The sequence below is a fragment of the Engystomops pustulosus genome, chromosome 6 (genome assembly GCF_040894005.1).
Source record: "Engystomops pustulosus chromosome 6, aEngPut4.maternal, whole genome shotgun sequence".
In the NCBI taxonomy this organism is placed as follows: Eukaryota; Metazoa; Chordata; class Amphibia; order Anura; family Leptodactylidae; genus Engystomops; species Engystomops pustulosus.
Genome location: NC_092416.1, coordinates 162,674,999 through 162,696,598, shown reverse-complemented (window position 1 = coordinate 162,696,598; position 21,600 = coordinate 162,674,999). Strand labels below are relative to the sequence as shown.

Below are 21,600 nucleotides of genomic sequence, written 5' to 3'. Positions count from 1 at the left end.
CACTTGGGCCATGGTAACAAAAAGTATAATTATGTTCTAAACTGTCAATTACTTAGTAAAACTGAAGCTGAAAAGGACTTGGGGGTATTGGTGGATGGTAAACTTAATTTTAGTGACCAGAGCCAGGCGGCTGCTGCTAAAGCAAAAAAAAATAATGGGATGTATCAAGAGAGGAATAGATTCTCATGATAAAGACATAGTTTTGCCCTTATACAAATCCCTGGTCAGACCACACATGGAATATTGTGTACAGTTTTGGGCACCAGTGTATAAAAAGGATATAGTAGAGCTGGAACGGGTGCAGAGGAGAGCAACCAGGATTATTATGGGAACAGGGGATTAGAATACACTGACAGATTAAAAAATTTGGGATTATTCAGTTTAGAAAAAAGACGACTGAGGGGAGACCTCATTACAATGTACAAATACCTGAACGGACAGTACAAGGATCTCTCCAAAGATCTCTTTATACCTAGGCCTGTGACCAGGACAAGGGGGCATCCTCTACGCCTAGAGGAGAGGCGATTTTACCATCAACATAGACAAAGGTTCTTTACTGTACGAGCAGTGAGACTATGGAACTCTCTGCCGCAGGAGGTTGTTATGGTGGACTCTATGTACATGTTCAAGAGAGGCCTGGATGACTTTCTGGAGGGAAAAAATATCACGGGTTATGGGGATAAAACATTTATTTAATTCTTAAAGGTTGGACTTGATGGACTTGCGTCTCCTTCCAGCCTTATATACTATGATACTATGCTACAGAGAAAACAATCACTTTATAGCGGAGGGTTAGGGAGGACTCTCACCATCTACTCTAGGTGTCATGTTCCTCTCCAGGTTTTGGCTTCAGACCTAAAGACTGACATCTGAATGGATCCTTTATTTCAAAATCCTACACCAAATCAAATAATGTTATATCACAGCTCAGCTCCTATCTACGAAAGAACATCCTCATCGCACAAGACAATGAATACTGGAATAATGGATATGGGGGCTAAGGACATCTTATTATGTTCAAAGGGATCCTGTAGTAAAATACGATTCACTTAAAGGGGTTGGACCAAGATCTCAAGAACTGCTAGGGGTGAGCTCCACTTCTGTGTTAGAAGCCAGCATTGTATCAGATGTGCAGAAGAGCTGTATACCAACTGCTGGCCTATTAGCGCCCTCTTGTGGCTGCATAGGGTTTTACCCAACTCCATACTGGAAGACATTTCATTTCTTAATATGCAGAGATATTAAAAGGAACCTGTGACAAGATTTTACCCCTTAAAACTACCAGCTCTGAGGTTGGTGAAACGTCCTTTCTGGAATTCCATCTTATGTGAAGTTTAAGCAGTTTGCTCATTGTCACATGCCTTTACAGCAAAGACTCACATTTGGCCTGGAGAGGAGGCAAATTTAAAGGCAGCATGGAAAAAGTCACTCCAGATAACCACCCCCTCCTCCCATCTTTAGGGGGCACCTGAATTGATGTGGTTTGTGATCCACAGAACTGGATATAGGAAGTTTTTTTTAATTTAGCTATATGTATCTGTGGTTCTGTATCTTTAATGCAAGTTCCCAAAAAATCCAAGATTCTAAAAAAAGAATATGCTCTAACACATACTGGCAGGATATTATACAATTTAATGCAGAGGCCATGTATAGGGTACATCCAGCAGAGGCCAGCTGTGGAAGCCATACAGTGACATCTGCCTCTGGCCTCCACTGAACATATACTTAGTTTTCAATCATGAAGCAAAGTTATATTGCATAGTCTGCATTCCTTTCTCTTTATTCTGTGTTGTCCTATGAAACTTTGGCCTTTCAGATTAGGCCAAGCCTGTCCTGGTGGAGTTTCTGCTATAGTCTATCAGACTAAAGTGAACACAAAGTGGTGCGTGGGGTCAAAACTAAAAATACACTGCCACTATCTGTCTAAGGACACTCAGCTTCTACAACAGGAAAGCTTCTGGTCTATATGCTGAGGGTTTCCAGTAAATAAGAGGTTAACATCCTAAATGGTGCACCCCTCGCCTGTACATATTGCTCCCATTCCACACAAATAACGACAGAGGCCAATGCAAGTTGTAGGGTTTTATTTTAAATAACCTACACAAGTTAATGGCAATTCATGATAAAAATAGAAGATAGGGAGGGGGATAAAAGGTCCAAAAAGAAAAGGGGACTCTTCTGAACACTTTGCTTTCATTTTAAAAAATAAAAAGCAATCTAAGCAAAACAAATAAAAAGTCACAATTCCATTTACAGGGCATTATTATTCATTTTTTTTTTTTAAAGCAAATCTGCACAAAAACACTCACCACTCTCTCACAATTGATGTTACAAACATGAGGAAGTCCATAGTGTAGTTGCATTCAAGTAAAAATTTTTTTTTTTTTATAACACATCAAAATTCCTTCCAGGCAACGATGATCATACAGAGTCAAGTCTTGCTGTTAACCCCTCAGGTCCTGAAAACAGGCTCCCAAAAAAATGAAATTCAGAGCCGAAATGCAAATCCATCATCGGTTCATTATATATATATTAGAAAAAAAAAAAGTTACAACAAGTTTGGTCTTCATTGCACTTCTAAAAAGTTACTCTTCACATTAAATACAATTTGTCGTAAAATTTTGCTGAAATTAAAATTCAGATGTCCCTATAATTGTACAGCTTTTTTTTTTTTTTAAAAGATTAAAAAAAAGGATTAAATATGTGAAATAAAAATGTTACAATAGATAAGACTGGGCAGGAAAAAAAAAAAATTCACATTTATAAAAAAAAAAAAAAAATTAAGAAAAATTCCCCCTTTCAGAATCACATTTCATGTTCATCTCCAATCCAAGCTCAGGGATTGGCTGGAAATGTAGGTTCACTTTTACTGGGAAAAATGAGGAGCCTGAGCACCCCCACACAGCTGCCTCAGCCCCCCCTCTCTTCAGTGTAACTAGGGTAAGGGGATATGTTCAGATGAAAGGGAAGGGTAAAGTTTATATTTCCTATTAAAAATAGAAGTTGAAAAGAAAAAAAAAAAAAAAAAAAAATCTTGAACTGTAAAAACACACAGGATAAAATTTTCTTAATTCTATAATACAGACTTTTTTGAAAAGCGGATTTTTTTTTTTATGCCTGGTGAAAACCTCCCATCTTAAAAACGCAACAAAAAAAATTTAAAACCTAAAAAGGTCATCACAATTTCAGATATCCCACTTTGTACATATGTATATACTCCTTGTCCATGGGACAATACAGAAGGCAGCACGGGGATACTATCCAATGTTTGTAGAGTAGGCCGAAAGCCTTTGTGGGGTTTTTTTTTTACATTTTTTTTTTCTCTTTTCCCCCTTAATCTGCTGCATATCCCCTTCCCGTCTTAAAAATTAAAAGTTGATAAAAGGTAAGGCTCAAGAAGCTCTCTAGAAGACCCCCTTTCTGAGGCGACATCCAGGCTTAAAATAAAATTAACAAATTATAAAAACAAACATTGTCTCTCGCACTCGTTAAAACTCGTAGTCGTCTTCCGCCATGTCGATGGCCCACGCAAACTTCTCCCGCTGAGTTTTGTTGTAGATTTTTTCTATAGGAATACCAAACTTCTTACACCTGACAGGCAATACAAATAAAGTTAGTTCAAGAAAAAAAAAAAAAAAAAAAAAAAAAAAAACACAACTCATCAACCCCACAGACTCATGAATTGATGTTCAGCCAGGGTAAGGATTTGCAATCTATAAACCAGGGGTGGAGGTCTTTTAGAATAAACACACTAATAAATTATTAAAAAGGAACATCCCAGTCAAAGCAAATTTGTTGAATTCATGGTTTAGGACTCCTTTTCATTGTATTCCTAGAAACCCCTTGAACCATGACCCTCCCCCGACAGGCCCCACACAAGGTAAGGTACAATTCAATGAAAAAGACTGGACACTTCCTCTGTATGGTAGTTGTGCATCACTATTCCACCACTCCACCTTTATACAATTTAGGCCGATGACACTGACCAAGCACAATGCCGGGTAGGGGACTCCTTACCTCATATTTCATTAGGATGTAAGGAGTCCCCACAGAACAGCAGCGAGGTAGTGCGATCATGATTACAGTTCAGCTTTGCCGACACCACAAATCAAGGACTTCATGCATCATATTACATATTGTGATGTGTCTGTGGAGTCGGTCCGAACCCCTGCCCATTGTGCAGAGAAAATTCAGGCTCCCTGGAGCTATGCGATGAGTCTGCATGAGGCTCTAGTGTATCCGCTGAACCTCACTTCAGTTGCCCACAATCCAGCGCATGTGTAGTGAAGCCTCCTTCATATGCATCACAGACTCAAAGACCCATTTAATAGAATCCAAAAGAATCTTGCCACCCGGTTTTCTAAGTTATAGCATACAGCAGACAAGTTAACATATTGGGGCCCAAATTCATAGCTTGTAAGGGCACAAATGCTGTATTGGGGTCTCATTTTGTCTCAATACCATTAACTTGTCTCCCATTCATAGTAGTTTGACCCCTAGGGGTGCAGTGTTCCCCTATGAAGTGTTAAAAGTGTAAGTGTCTACATGAGAAAACTCATCACTAGGTTTACTTAGCATCTTGAGACACTGCAGAAAACACAAGGCGACTGCTTGTCTGCAGCCCCGCTATAGAGCCCCATCTGAATATTTACCAGAAACGCCCTTTAAATGGAGCAACCACTATCGTTCTTGTCATCACTCATCTCCTTGAAAGCATGCATGTAATTTACAATGTATAAGGATAATATTCTTACCAGGCTACAGAGATTCTCGGGTCCAAGTAATTGAGCTTGGAGGTTCCCAGAGCAATCTGTTTGTTCTCTTCTCTGTCAGTCGCTTGAACCTCCAGCTTCATCAGCTGCTCCTCTATCCTTTCCACGGCTTTCTTCTTGCTTTCCACAAGCCTGCGCACAAGAAAAAAAAATAATTTTAACCACAAAACGTAGTAACAAACCTTCAAGATCTGTGTTTTACAGCGCATAGCCTGGGTTTTGGCATTTGGACCATTCTGCTCGACTATATGTAAGAGTTGATCAAGACCAAGGGACCAAAAGAATGAAAGAGCCCCTGAGGCCAGTTTTCATCCTTTACCCTGTTGGTAGATTCCCTTTTAAATGGGTTGTTTACTTTTAGCAAATTATTTCTATGGTTTATATAAAAGTTACACAAATTTTCTAGTACACTAATGAGCAATGCACCCAAAGGATAGAAACAACCCACGCATCAATTCACCAAATTGGAAGCGCTGAAAATACTTTTACTTTATGACACCAACTGTAAAAAGGTGAACTCTAAACATACTTTTTGGTCCTCTCGTCACGCTTGACCTTAGCGTCTGCCTTGGCGCTCTTCAGTTCACGGCGTGCGTCTGCCAGCTGATCTTTCTTGGCATCGATCTACAAAACCAAATTAAAAATCCAGTGTTGGTACCGTGTCAAGATGTCAATAGGTTAGTCGGTGGCCATACTGCATCTAGAAGGCTCCTACCTTGGCTTGTAAATTCATCATGGATTTTTCAAAGGTCTTAGGAGGAGCGCGCTGATGGTTACACAAGATGGCCACAGCCCTGTTCGCACGATTGTAAGACAATATTTTGGCAGCAATATTATCGTCCGCTGCAAAGGGGAAAAAAAAAAGTTGCGTAGGTGAACAGTAACTCTTGAGATAGTATAAGAATGCCAAAGTCATATATAATGACTGCCCATGGCCAAGTTTAATGAAGTGCTTAAAATCAACTGTTATAATTATGCTAAAGAGTCTGAAAGGGGGGCTGAAAGTGGGGTGTTACCAGAGCCCATCTGTGTTGTAGCTTTACAGGCTGCTTTATGCACCCCCCCTCCGGCACACTAAGCTTGTGAAACTAAGGCACAGAGGGGCACTAGTGACACCCCTCAGAGTCCTGCTGGCTCACTAGCATAATTTTAAAAGTAATGGAACAGTGCATGGATCTAAGAGTGTCCCGCGTTGAGCTGGCTTGAATTTGATGGTAGATTTCCTTTAAAGGAAACCGGTCAGCAGATTTGACAGCTCTTCAGTCATACTAGCGAGGTAGGAGCAATAGGACTAAAAATATATTTTATTCCAGGAATGAAGCTTCTCCAAGTGCAAAGGAACATATCCTCGCACTGCTGTGCTCTTAGTCCTCCACAGAAGATCTGCTCCACAGCCATTCACCTGCAGCATTTAACCAGAAGAATGCTGGATCCATTACTCAGCAGAGAAGGAGGGTCATGCAGCAGTAAAAGGCAGAGGACACACAAAGCTACAATGCTGGAATAGAAATCTAATTTTAGTCCTGCAGACACATTCCCTTTAAGACAAATGGTTACAGTAAATCTCTGCCCTTACGGTTGGTAAGTTCTTTTAGCTGCTGCTGCAGGGTGATGGAAGCGTTGTATGTCCTGAACACTTTGGCTGTCAGTCCTTCCATGAGATCTTGTAGATGCTTATTTAAGATACTTGTCTGGTGTCAGAAGAATAAAAAAAAACTAAAATTAGTTCCATTTTAAAAGGGGCAGATGTTCTCATACCAAAACCCAGGATGACTATTGAATGAAATCCATTGAGAAACTTACATTAAGCCTATCGAACAAGTCATCTTCTGGCTGTTTGTTTTCCATGAAAAGTTGCAGATTCTTGAAGACCTGATACAGGACAGACATAGGTGTGAATAGGGCTGTAGCACATCACGCACGCTCCTTTTATGCGGCAAATGTTGGCGAGCAGTACATACCCTCTTCTCCACAGGCACCGTATTGTAGTAGCGGATGGAATCTTTACCGAGGAAGTCGAACTCCACCACGTACTCCTGGCCGTCCTTTTCTGGGTAAAGCTTTATGTGCTCTACTCTCAGTGAGCAGCAACCTACAGTGTCAGCAGTCTCCCCCTCTTCCTTTTCATTACCAGCTCTCAGAGCCAGCTAGAAATACACAAAGTGAGGGTCATTCACAGAGCAAACTTTAGCTGCAGAACGTTATACAGTTCATGTCAAGCACACAAGTTACCGATAACTAGCTAATCAGTGAGGGTCAGGACTTCCAGCTCTCGTCATTCTCACTAATGGGTGGAGCAGCAATGCTTTGGACGACCCCTTTAAGCCTAAATTCCACCCTCTATTGTAATTTTATGAAGTTTTTCAGAAACAGAATATGATGCATTGTCCCAGCACCGCCGGCCTCACCTTGTCAATGAAATACAGTGCAACAGATCTCTGCCTGGCCTTCATCTCCTTGGATTTCCAGTCTTCCCGGTATGTGTTACGAATCTTTTCAACACATTTCTTAAGCCTACGGGCCGTCTCGTATTTCTGCCAGTCCTTCTCACCCTGATTACGGAAAAACACATTGAGTTATATAGGGTCAGGAAGACAAATTTTTGTTACAACAAGGAAGGGTTTTATGTGACATGCCTACAGCACCTGCACGGATCAAGTCTTTACCTTAATGCGGGAACTGGAGTTGAGCATGATGTATTTGATGGATCCTTGAATGTTCTCCGTCCAGGACACTAACCAGGTGACCTTGTTGTCATGTCGAACTTCTTTCCACTTGTGACCCGGAGGAGCAGTGGGAATTTTGGAATCTCTAAATAAGAAATTTAGTGAGTTAGCCAAAGCTAGAGACTATTTAATGGCGCATTATTCAGTCCATATGACAAACCAGTGACATACTTGCTGCAGTTTATGATGATGTCCTCTGGCATGATTCTCTTCTTTAGCTTGCCCATTTTTGGATGGTTTCCTCTACCTCTGAACAAACCAGGAGGTTCTATCCTGAAGTTGGCAATCCTTTCTTTATGGTTGTCCATAATACAAAAGCCATATTCCTGAACCAATCGCTCATTCTCCTCTTTAATTTTCTACATAAGATTTGTGGGGAAAAAAAAAAAAAATTATGCAAGTGTAGTCCAGCTTTCTGTGTGTCTGGTTTTGCAGTGTGGCTTGGATATGTCAGGGAGCAATAGACCAGGTGCAATCTATTACAATTTAGTGTAGGAGTGACTTATAGGGCAACTGCAAAGCTGGAGGCACACTACTATCAAGGACCGGATTTCAAGAAGCAAACCAAGAGGATAGGACTACGTGCATCAGTGATATGCTACAAGGAGTCACTTCTTCCCACTGCAAAGCAGGACTATATCACACAGTTGGCCCTTAACCTGTTCAGCTGTTATGGTAGGACAAGTGGCAGTACACAAGGGATAGGGGCTTGGGGGAAAAAGCCATGCAAAGAAATGGTGACAATACCAGTTTCTCCTCCTTGGTCATTTGCTTCCTGGCCTCGGACTGGGCTTTGAAGTATTGGCTCATCTCATTAAAGTCACACTTGTTCAGGTTGGTAATGATATTGCGTTCGTCACTTGTCATTTCCTAGAAAAATGTGGTGTGTAAATAGTTAAAAGCTGGAACAGGTTTATAAAATTAAAAAAAAAAATTTTTTTTACTATACCTTCTTCCAGTCTTTATAGAAGTTTTTCCTGAAGATGTCCTTTGTAGTGTATTCATGATCTAACATTTTTGCAAAGAACGTGGCCACCTCCTCAGCTTTAGGACTGAGCTTCATGGCTTTACCTGTGGTCCAATAAAAGAATTTACTCCTTTGATTAAAAAAAGTCATAATTTTATGTACATTTACTTTTATTTTTAGCTAAACAGAATAACTCAGGAGCAATGTATGATGTTTGTAGAGTAACTATAATAAGGTGTATATTGATAACCATGTCCTTAAAGGACACCTGTCATCAGGTCTGTCACTAGTCCTGCCACCTCTACCTGTTTGAGCAGCTCAGAAGGATCCATCCCAGCCTTTATCTAGTCAATTCATACATTATTCATTGTAAAATCATCTATTCTTTATTATGTAAATGAGGCTGGTCACATGGTCAGAGGCAGTGATGTCACTCCTGTTCCCCCTCCCCTCTCCCTGCTCATGTCTGTGTAATGTATAGTAAAGCATTGCTAATGTGTGTGCTGCATCTGCTGACATGCTGCATCCTCCTAATATACATGTGAGGCACAGATATCAGCTACACAAGTACCTGACATGTTCTGCTATAACATGGCTGCCTGGAGCTGTTATATCTCTCCTATACACACACAGGCTGCAGGGGCGCTAGCACCAGGAAGCACATGGAGCAGCCATTGCATGGAGCAGCTGTCAGTCAAGCACTGGGGGTATGGCTGTGCCTCCCACTCATGAATAAGCTGGACAGCTTGAATATGCTAATGACTCATTGGACATCTCACAGGTCATTTGCATACAGCTTTAGGAGCTTATTGCTCAAGTCTTTAGGCATGTAAAGGGACAATGAAAAGAGGCAATGCTCTCTAATGGCAGTTTATGAAAATATATTTAGTTTAAAAGAGTATGAAACATTTAGAAATCAACCAAAACCATGAAGTTTGGAAACGACTAATAGATGCTGTATAAAATCTTGTCAGAGATCAGCCTTTACCGTCATAATAGAATTTCACATTGCTCGGGAGAGGTTCGTAGGGGGGTGCAAATACAGGGCCCTGGTGTTCCAGAAATTTCCATTTAACACCATCGGAGTGACGCTCCTCTTCCCACCTATGGGTGAAGAACATCTGGGTATAAAGCACTGGCAAGTAACAAGAGAAGACCACCCAAGTGTATACAATGTAGAAGTAGGTCCCATGTTACCATTTCCATTTCTCCTCCTCCTCTTTCTTCACTTTTTTCTTTCTGCCTCCTACTTCCGGTACTTTGCCCTTGGTCTTTGTTTTCTTGGGTTTGACATCCTAGAAGGAACATCACATCAATGTAACAGACCGTAATCACCAATCCTTGAAAATGTTCATCCAAAGGGAGACTTACTTCCTCTTCTTCTGGTTTTCGTTTTTTGGCTTTTTTAACATCTTCAGTTTTTATTTTTTTGGGCTTGTAGTCAGAGCTGCAAAAGGGAGACAAGTGGTTTAGGGGACACTTTAGGAAGGTCTATACCTGCTCTACAGAGGAGCAATGAGCACAAGACGCCACATACTCTTCATCATCCCTGGATCTCTTCAGGGCCTTGTTCTGCTCCTTTGGAGATAGTGTGTATCCATCGTCGTCTGGCTCATCCTTAATATGGGGACTGGGAAAGAAAACCGCTAAGAATTAGTTACGGAGGTAAAGTAACTGGTCTATAGGATCAGAACAAAATGTATAATGTAAGTTACATTTATTCTCCATTCGTGTGGGGGACATTTATTATACACCTCACAGGATACATCAGGAGGCTCCACCTAATGGGCTGGAGGGGCAGAAAATGGAATGCCTGGGCCTGCCTGATGAAATGGGCTATTCCCTTTAAGTCCTGAATGTTAGCAAGCTATAGATAATTTGGGGACAGGAACACCTGGTGGTGGCTCACTACAAGGGGGAAATAATTGCAATTGCTGGTGGTTCCCTAAGAAATGTGGTTATTTCATGGCTTCTACACTAGAAAACAGCCATACAAGAACACACACACACAGCCATACAAGAACACACACAGCCATACAAGAACACACACACACAGCCATACAAGAACACACACACACAGCCATACAAGAACACACACACACAGCCATACAAGAACACACACACACAGCCATACAAGAACACACACACACAGCCATACAAGAACACACACACACAGCCATACAAGAACACACACACACAGCCATACAAGAGTCTGACAGAAAGCCTTTACTAGCACAGTGGCTGTACATGGGTGCGGTGACCTGTTCTTCCATGTGAAGTGCTATATACCCAATGAGACCAAGTTTAACATGAGCACAACTGAGTTATAGCAGCATACACACACATTAACAGCTCCCGGATCAGATGGTGGGTTACTCATGACCGCCGTCGAAAAATTCTGTAGATGCCAACAAATAAACCCATGTGTTTTATTCATGTACAGCCCCTTCAACAGGCATTCTACAGACCCAAATAAAAGTAACTACAGGCGGTCCCCTACTTAACAATCCCTAGTTACAAACGGCCCTGTGGTAATTGATAATTTACTGTACTTTAGCCCCAGGCTACAATGAACAGCTATAACAGTTATCACAGGCGTCTGCAATGAACCTTTATTGTAGATCCTGGTTCTGACGACAATCCAACATTTTAAAAATCCAAGTGTCAGAGACCAAAAACAATTCAGCTGGGGTTACAATTCTAGAATATACAGTTCCGACTTACATACAAATTCAACTTAAGAACCCATCTTGTACGTAACCCAGGGACTGCCTGTACTCAATGAGGAGATGCTCCCACAGCATTGTACACTGGATACATATCATACGGAGCCCATGACCCCTCTAGATACATCACATTGCGCCCACAATTCAACCTACCTGGAGAAGCCATTTTCTTTTTTAATTTTGACACCGTCACTGGAAGATTTTAGCTGCAAGGCAAAAAGTCACGAGGATTTAATGAAGTTAATGGTGAATACTTTGGTTATAATAATTCTATCTACACTCCAGTTACATTCCGCTACCTTTTCCTCCTTCCTCTTCTCTTTATCTCGGTGTTTCTCTTTATGCTTATCTCCATCTCTAGGTTTCTCGCCGTCCTTCCGCTTCTCTACATCTTTGTCCCGGAGCTTTTCTCCATCTTTGTGCTTCTCCCCGTCCTTCTCCCGATGTTTCTCCCCATCTTTTACCTTATGCTTCTCACCGTCCTTCTCTCGGCGTTTTTCCCCATCCTTCTCCCGGTGCTTCTCGCCATCTTTGTGTTTGTCCTTGTGTTTCTTTTCAGAAGGATCTCTGTGTTCACTGAGGGCAAGAGAGGCATCAGTAAATATCTGCACAAAGGTTTATATTGTACAATAAATAGGTGTCCGCACACCTGTATATGATATACAGGCCAATGTGTATGGGGCCTTCACAAAATGTAACATTTAATTTAACATTGACACATTGAATTTCGTGTGAAATTTTGTGTGAAACAAGACTTAAAGGTCCGAAACTTCAGGCCGACATCATTCACCAACCTGTTGTTGTGCTTGGACTTTTCGCGATCTTTGTCTTTCTTGTGTTCTTTGTGACGATGCTCCTTGTCCTTCTTATGTTTATGGGAATCTGAAAGAAGAAGAAGAAAAAAAAAAAAAAAAAATGATAAAACTTCAGAGATCTACTTATGGCGGCAGCAAAGATAATCAATATCTGCCAAGGTTGTAAAGGTCTCAGTATCATTGCCCACATGGAGGATGATGGAAGCGGCTACTCTGTGCGTAGTTCCCAGATATATACTTACCACAGATGCGGATCGAGCTTCCCGCTACACTCATGGGATCGCTACAATATGATGGTGTCGATATAAGGTTTGGCACAGGAGTTCTACGTAATGAATCCTCTGATCCATCCAGGAATGTAGTGATAAGAGCAAATAATAAAACCACTATAAAAACTTCTATACAAGTCAGTGAGAGGCTAAACTCTTGAGGTTGGGGCCAGTTAACACTTCGGTTATGTTCCATTAGTTGTGATGAGTTTCTATGGAGACTACATAGAGATAAGGAACAATGGGAAAGAGTTGCACGAGTCGTTTGTCCTTAAATATAATAAGGTTTAAATTGGCCCTTTCATTATTTCCCAAACTGATCCGTTTTGTGCGGTGTAGGCGTCAGCCAAATGTTCTGATGACAGAACACTGGACCGAGCCTAAGGGATCATAAACAAGTGAACTCTGAACAGCCAAGTACTATAAAAACCAGAAGGCCCAAATCACTTCCATATGAGACAGACTTGTAAGTGCAATTCAGGACAACCCCTTCTGGTTCATAAAATAATCTACACAATTCGCTGCATCGACATCCCCCCCCCCCCCCAGCTTCTATGACTGCCATTTTCTTATTACTACATGATATGAAACATTTATAGACTAAACTTAAGACACTTCCTGCATTTTGTCCAGTCTGCAGATCACTCGCGTTTTAGAAGTTATGTCCAAATGTAAGATGTTTCCAGGAAGAAAAACTGTACTTTGTACACAGCCCATTATATACACGTCATGTGTAAGTGATAAGAGGTGGCGCGCTGCACCGGCACTATTTATAGCCGCCTGTATATGTCCGCAGAGATCGCTAGTTTACCTAGTGTCACAACGTAACAAGAGCGGGACAACACCAAGTGTCAGGTTATATCCTCCCCAGGGCATGGATTTCTACAGTCCTAATGGTTACACGCTCAGGGCCGGCACTGGCTTTACATTCCACTTGTTATGCTACATTATATAGATAAAACTCCAATATTGAATATTGTCTGAGCCATTAATAATAAAATCTACCATCAAAACCCAGCATAAACCAGGGATATTACTCAGATCCAGGCACCATCACTGTGGGAACTGTCATATATTTGTTATCCATGGCCTCCTACCTTCTAAAAATCAACTTTTACAATGATGCTAATGAACCTGAAGGGGAGTGGGGTGTTACCATTGCCCCTCCATGGTGTAGAATACTCTTTACAGGAGCACTTCTCCCATCACACTGTGTGCGTAAGAGGGGTTTGGGGAGGGAGACATTGTAGCTGCAGCACGAGGGGCTCCGGTATCAACCCCAGGGCCCTTCAGGTTTAATAGCATAATAAATAAAAGTGGTTATGCATGGCCCTTTCCTTCCAAAATCAAGTTTAAGATTACCACAGTCAGTATGCCTGGATCCAAGAGTAAGTGCCCCGGGTTGATCTTTGATCACTTAGTTAAGGCAGATTCTCAGACACAATGAAAAGGTTACTGAGGTGTGAGCTTCATACAACTACTGCAGTTGATATATATATATATATGACAAATGTATCAATCCGTACATATTCATAATCCAGTAGTAGACTTTTCCATTATCCAACAGAGCAACAAAATAAGTTACAATTCTAACCAAGTATATGTGCATTATTTGTAGTCTGAGGTGTAAGAAAAAAGTTTTTTTTTTCATGCTTTATTTATGATGCGATGAGTTAGGGTGAAATCACCCTTTAAAAGGGGTTGTACCAAATTTGACCTGATCGGAGGGGGTTACAAGATATGATCAGAACCGATTACAAGGACGGAAGTTTTGTTCTCGCTAAGGGACAGAACGGCAGGTTGGGATGTCTCCTATTATACGATCATACCATTATATGGGAGCGCTGGAAATTCCTGAGCTAAGCGCTCACATTCAGCATCTGAGTGCAGGAGATATCCAAGCGCTATGCTCCACAATTTCCAACACTCCTGAGCATTCACCCTGCTATATGAAACCTGGACCATCCCACATAAGTAGTTGTGGAAGTTACCACATTGCTGACGTATCTGAAGCTCACAAACATACAGAAGACTAACCTGCAATAGTCACTTATGTGTAGACACAACTTCAAGCATCTTACTATACATATTACATACAGGAGACATCAGCACCTCCAGAGCACAATACCTGGAAATACTATCACTCCGCTCATCCCATTATCAGGCTCAGCCCGGCCGCCAGTACCAGAACCTAATGTCCCATATACTTATGTGGTTCTACATGAGCGGTCAGCAAATATCCAACAAGCTGCTTTCAATAGTTTCCATTCAACTCCAAGTATAACGGTGAACATTTCATTCTTCTACAATCTTATTCCGTTCTGTAGAATTAGTTTCCCCAATACTAGACCTGGCACCCGGGAAGGACATTTGTGTGCGACTTACACCCAGACGGCAGATAGCAGATCACTTCCATACGGTTTCCTGCAACGTTAGAGACTACACAGAAGGCTGTAGGGGCGAGATCTGGGGACTTTAGTTCATAAGTTATTCATTGGAAGACTATGGGACATGCACTGGGGGCGGCCAATGACAAACACATAACTACTCGCCAGACCAGGGAAACAAAAGCTCAGAGGAATCCTGGTACGACATGTGTAGACGGTTACATAGAAGGGTCAGGCTGGGTCGCAGGGTCACTTCCTAGACTGACCAGGGGTCTTATGAGGCAATGGGCAGCATTAGAGCTCCATGAAGAGGATAGTTTGGGACAAAGACATGTATTATACTCATGAGAAATATGGAAATGCTGAGCTCTGCAGTTTCTGAGAATCCAATATTTCTGGATGGATTCCCCTTCCCACCAACAGCTTGTTCTTGGCAAATTTAATTTTGTGACTCCAGCAAAATATCTGGAAGTGTTTTATTTCCTGCGTATATTGCTATGGGGTAACCCTGCAGCATAATATGACATGTCCGGTCTGGAAGATCTGCAGCAGAGGTCACTCTGTACTAATCAGTAAGATCTTACCCTTAATGTTCATCCCTACAATGCAGGGTGTACAAAGACTTAGATTGCACGAAGCCAAACTTGTAGTTAAAGGGCTTGTCCACTTTCAGCAAATGACAGATACGGTTTGTGTAATGAAAAGCTTACAATTTTCCAATATACTTTGTATCAATCCCTCGTGGTTTTTCTAGATCTCTGCTTGCTGTCATTCTGTAGGAAGCTTTTAGGTTTACTTCCAGTGGATAGAAATCAGTCCAAGGTCATGCGATGGGCGTGCAGGTGCACGAGCAGATAGTATCACATAGTAATCAGAGCCGTGTGATACTAATGGCTCGTGAGCCTGCGTGTCCATCACATGATCACGGACAGGTCTATGCACTGGAAGCAAACAGAAGACTTCTAGATTTCTGCTTGCTGTCACTATAGAAAACGTTTAGAAATTGGTACAGCAGTTCCATTGGAAAGTTTTATAACTCCCTTGCACAAACCATACAAGTTATTTACTGGGAGTGGACAACCCCTTTAACCACTGTACTACAGAAAACATCTGAGTGATACCCTGTCCTATGTCCAGCATTGTGTCCCAGCTCACAATTATACAGGAACTTTCATAAAGAACTCGGCAGGTGCTCACTATCCACCATTCCTTTACAATATGTATACAGGACTAGTTATTCTTCCATGCAGAACCTTCCCCTAGTCTCTAGTAACTCAGTTAAGGTCCCAAACACATGGAAAACTGTCCATTTCAACCATAAGTAATGTCCATCAGGTGAAGGCAAGTAACACTTGCTTTGTCCCCACCAGGGGAAGAGGCAGCGTTCATCTGAAAGTAAAGATCTTTACTACAAAGAACGTTCCTGGAAAGTGTGTTCCCTCTTCTCCCGATGCCACCCGCATCCAGGACGGTCTGAACAGCTCAAGACTTGCAGAACTGTTCCAGATGTGGCGATAGCTGAAATGTTGCAGATGTTTTACGTTCGTGATGCAAGTTCAAGTTTTTGACAACAATTTAATTACATTTGACATCCCAAAGGAACAGATTAGTAAATGCAATCACAGCTTCTACATACAACCAGCGCCGACTCAACGATCCAACAACTGAGAAAAAGTAACCGGAGCATAAACAGTTACCCCACAACTTTCTAGGTAATTCTAGTTACATGCGACTCCAGTCATTGTGACAGTAATGATATAAACGGGGCCAGATCTACACCCACTGTCAGTCTACAGGTTAATCCTTTCTTTCCGTGTATCACAAATTCTCCATACATGACAGATGGCAACAACATCAAAGAGCTAAACACTCATGGACTTCTAGGAACACGTGCACACTCCCGGAAGGGCCATATGTTACTAGTCACAGACTACTTGGGCCACCGCTGCTCACGTGTCGGTGTGAATGTGACATACATTCATCTACAACACTGACAAAGCCCACAAAAAAAACTACTATGAAGTTTCAGAAGACCTCATGGTGCCAGCGTACATGGGAGTCATAGCACAGCACAGGGACAATGACTGCATAGAAATATTTGGGCGCTCCTGACAGAGAAGCTCAATACAAACATGTTCAGCTCCGGGCAATGGCAGCTCCTAACCAGTTATATGGCTTTTCCTAAAAACTTGGTGTCTCTTCACACCCACAAGATACACAAATTTTTTTTTTATCCTGAATGACTCCAGTATAGTCAATGGGATCCTAGCACTTCAGTCATTTAGTACAATGAAAAGGACTTTAAAAAAAAAAACACCGCTAAAATTTAGGGACAGTGATGACTAATATTATCTAATCAATTTTAATTTCATCAGGGTCCCACATGGACAGTTCGAGTGGTAGTCAGAACATCATAGATAGTAGCCACCAGGCGGCAAGGGGCAAGTACAGCGCTCAGGATCTTCCCCAAAATTATCACAATAAAGGCAAAGTCAAAACTGTATACTTTATAATTGTAGATCCAGACAAAAAGTTTTTTCCCCTCAGTGACAATTGGAGTTTCAAAATTTTTAGCTGTAATTAGACCTAGGATTATCTATAAAGCTTCATTACAGACACCTTACAGCTGATTATTGCAGCCTGAGACTATAGTAACATCCAGAGACTTCACCAGAGGTCACAGTGGGCAGAGGGGTCCGTCTGTAAGTCAAGTGTCTAAGTAGGGGACCGCCTGTACTCTCAAATCACGATATAAACCAAGTTATAACAAAATATTATTGGGAGGACACAAACTTCTAATACAAAGACTCTTTCTTTGGGGGTGTCTCATCACCCACCCCTCAGATTTCTACCTACATCAGCTCATTACTTCCTAGATCCAATGTATTCCGACTTATCTCACTCATTTAGGAGAAACCACATTGTTTTACTATAGAGCCTCCAATAGTCAGGATTATAATAGAATATAATTTCTTAAACCAGAATTTGGAGGGGCAGATTATATGCGCAAATACAACCTACTGAGCCTTCTCATTCACTGTAGAGTCTAGAATAGTGGTGACAAGCCTACGACATTATTTCCCTTACATCTCCATAACTCAATAATCTTATATTACATCAGAAGCCCCATGGCCAGCCCCTCCCCATGTGCCATTCCTTTAATGTCATGTGACCAGGGTGATGTCATCCAAGGTCCTGTTACATTTGCTGTGGCTCTGATCAAATGAAATCACAGCAGCCTCCATGGACTTCCACTCCTCGCCATGGAAGCTGCTGTGATTTCATGTGATGAGATACAGACATGAGGGTAGATGTTGCAAATGTAACAGGACCTTAGATGACATCACCCTGGTCACATGACATGAAGCGTTCTCAACGTTCCACACAGCAGCGTGTCCTAGTAGAGAGTCCCGTCTATGGGGAACAAGTAACCACTGTATATGCAGGGCCTCACTGGATACGCATCAGACGATTTGTATACAAGTTTACAGATTCTTTAGTATTGCAGCCCTGGAAGGGGACCATTTAGGGTCAAGGGCAATAATGCTTGAAAAAAAAAATAAAAAAAAATTTTAATTAAAGTTTTTATTTTGGGTGGGTTCATTTGCGTGGCAGGTTCTCTTTAAGGCTTCCCTCTGCAGCCCTGGGTAACCCAGGATGCACTTCCTTGGCTCCCTAGCGATTCTTCCTGATCTAGGGGAACCTGGAGAGAAGCTTCGATAATCCAAATTTACTCAAGACACCAATAGGAGTGAAAGCCGTGGCACAGCAGGGGGGTAATAAGTTTGAGTCTAAGGCTGTGTGGGCATTTTGTGATAAGAGGGCCTGGGCTGTAGTTTGGGCACTGCCTCTGTATTTAATCATTTGGTTTAATAGTGCACCGGATTATCTCAATGTTATGTAATGAATGTGTATCCCCAGTAGGGATGATATAGTCTATATGCAGCACCGAAACTACCTGCCGAGTATTCACACCCCCGGTATATTCTGTATTTGGTAATCTGGTATCGTAGCATTCTAGATTATCGGCAATTTTATGGTAATGAATATATACCTGGAGGAGAAGGTACTCATACAACACACAACATATACACACACACCTACCGTATTTTCCGGGCCATTAGGCGCACCGGACTATAAGGCGCATTAGTAGTCAGCGCCTTATATATGGAATAATTCCATATATAAGGCGCAGGGTCGGGGGCGTGGCAGAGCGGAGACCGGAGAAGGGGGTCCCTTCAGGTGCAGGATGGCAGTGGACCCTACTTACATAGGTCCCCGCTACCGGAGACAGCAGATCTCCAGCGGGAACTGCAGACCACGCGGCAGAAGTTGGTTCGCGCTATGGCGCCTGTTCCCGCTGGAGATCTGCTGTCTCCGGTAGCGGGGACCTATGTAAGTAGGGTCCGCTGCCCTCCATACATAGGGCGCACCGGACTATAAGGCGCACTTTGGATTTCTAAGGAAATCCTAAGTTTTTTTGTGCGCCTTATAGTCCGGAAAATACGGTAACCTATATACAGCAAACACAACCTGTCTCATTCACTGTATAGTCTAGATTATACGATGATCAGTATTGAAGTGCTCTGGATTATATCAATGATATTATAATGGGTATGTATATGTATTGTCTGGTTATAATCTGGTTTAGACACTGCAGGATTATATCAATGATACTAATGAGCATGTATACAGAGAGGAGCAGGTATGCCTATAACCTATATACCAGGAATACACAGAACGAATCTATATACAGCACCAGCTCTCCCTGCTGCATCTTCTCATCCACAGTTTAGTCAGGATTACTTGATAATCTATATAGTGGTGGCCTGAATTATAGCAATGATATTACAAAGTGTATGCATACCGGGAGGTGTGGGTACAGTTACACTCAACCTATATACCAGGTAGACACACACTATATAATTATTTACATAGCACCAAATATACAGCACCTTCTCATCTACTGTATAGTTGGGATTATTTGATAATCTGGATTATTTCTGATATTATAATGAATGTATATCTCAGAAGGAGCAGATCTATATTTTATATATATCCTATATACCAGGTATACACAGAACTACCTTATATACAGCACCAGCACTACCTGCTGCATCTTCTCATCTACTATATAGTGGGGATTAGATGATAATCTGGTATAGACACTGGATTATACCTGATATTATGAATATTATTTCAGGAGCAGGAGGTATATGCATACCTATATACCATGTATACATAGAGCTACCCTGTATACAGCACCAGCACTGCCTGCTGCGTCATCTCACCCACTGTATAGTGGGGATTATATGTAATCCAGTCTGTCTATACCAGATTATCATCTGATATGATGATGAATATAATATATCATCTCAGGAAGAGCAGGTATATGTATAACCCATATACCAGGTGTACATAGTACTACCCTATATACAGCACTACCTGTTACTTCATCTCACCCACTGTATAGTGTGGATTATATGATAATCTGGCACAGCAGTGTGCTGGATTACATCCACGTTACTGTAATGACAGTATACATTATATACACATTACACCCGGCGTGACTACAGCATTTATCATTGTAGTTACATCCTCTCATCGTAAAGTATAATTAGGGATCATCGTCACGTAACCGAAAAACTATCCCCTTATTTTGACAGTAAATATATTATCAGTTCCTGGAAAAGCTGGGTGACAACCACATGAGAAAGCCGAGAGCACATTGCAGTTGAGGAGTTTGGAGAAGCCGCATGGCAGTCACACATCACTCAGCTTTCCCTGGAGACTGATAAGTCTACTTCATAGATGATGTGACGCTACACCAGGGCACAGTTCACACTTGTATATCACCCGGGTGTAATACTGAGAGGACGGGACTTGTAGTTGCACAACAGCTGGAGTCACAGTCGTAGCAGAAATTTCCAGAACTACAAGTCATTTGAGGTGAAAACCCCCCCGCGATAAATGGTGGCCCCCTGTGGTATAAATGGGGGGCCACACGACAAGTTGTGAGGTGTTAGCAGTGCGGAGGAGCCGCAGCCATGTCCCCCGCAGCCCAGGCCCGAGCCTCCCTCACACACACTGAAAAAGAAAATGGCGCAGAGACTAAGTCCCCACCGACTGATCGACGACTTTCACACCGGGAAAACACAAGGGAAACGCGGCCTGAGCCGCCCGGGGAGGCGGGAAACGGGGAGCTGGGCTCGGACTGAAGCCGAATCTGCCGTCACATGGCAGCTATCACCCGGGATGGGCGAGATGTGAGGGGCTGGAGGTGAACAAAGGAGCCGGTGAGCGAGGAGACGGGACTTAGTCTCTGGACGCCATGTCTGCCCTTTCTAGAGGAGGAAGGAGAGAAGGAGGAGGGGGAGGGAAAGGAGACACTACAAGGGGCCCCACACCCCACCAGGGCACACACATGACACCCCAACACACCCGGGGGAACACAGCTACTTACCGTTCGCCCGAAAATTTGCGTCAATCTAAAAAAAAAAAAAAGGAAAGAGGGGAACAAGACACAAGATCAGGGGGGTGAGCTGGTAAATTAGGGGGATTTTAGGATAAATAGGGTAATGGGGTATATAGGGAAGGGGGGCGCCATGGCCATAGACTACTATGGAGGTGGATAAAGTTTATGGAGCCGGTGCTGGCGGCCATGTGCAGGACACTACTTACCTGTGAGTCGTTCTGGCTGTTATCCCCGCTCATGGTGACTGAGGACAGGCGGGGGGCACTGAATGAATGAATGGGGGGGCAGCTGCTGGCGGGCGGAGGGGCTGCTGAGCGGTGTGCGCTGCGGGGAGGGAGCCGGCTACAGCCACGAGCAGCACAGGCGGAATGAGACACACTGGCCGGAGACACTCCGACGATTGTGTAACGACTAAGTCCCGATTTGGCCGCACTGCGCAGGCGCTGGGAATTTAAAAGGCCGG

At 42.5% G+C, this 21,600-nt stretch overlaps 1 protein-coding gene across 1 annotated transcript; it reads right to left on the bottom strand.

The window, feature by feature from the left end:
- Window positions 1–2,067: 2,067 nt before the first annotated feature.
- Window positions 2,068–21,571, bottom strand: TOP1 (DNA topoisomerase I). The gene is made up of 21 exons (XM_072112161.1): window positions 21,344–21,571; window positions 21,126–21,150; window positions 11,986–12,073; window positions 11,491–11,767; window positions 11,345–11,397; window positions 10,003–10,095; window positions 9,837–9,912; window positions 9,663–9,760; window positions 9,454–9,569; window positions 8,448–8,569; window positions 8,246–8,368; window positions 7,670–7,857; window positions 7,439–7,583; window positions 7,181–7,324; window positions 6,734–6,919; window positions 6,576–6,644; window positions 6,349–6,463; window positions 5,488–5,615; window positions 5,302–5,396; window positions 4,755–4,904; window positions 2,068–3,591 (listed from the first exon to the last, which is right to left on the bottom strand). Exons 1-21 carry the CDS (start codon window positions 21,374–21,376, stop codon window positions 3,489–3,491), a joined length of 2,427 nt encoding a protein of 808 aa, XP_071968262.1. The 5' UTR covers window positions 21,377–21,571; the 3' UTR covers window positions 2,068–3,488.
- Between the last annotated feature and the right edge of the window lie 29 nt (window positions 21,572–21,600).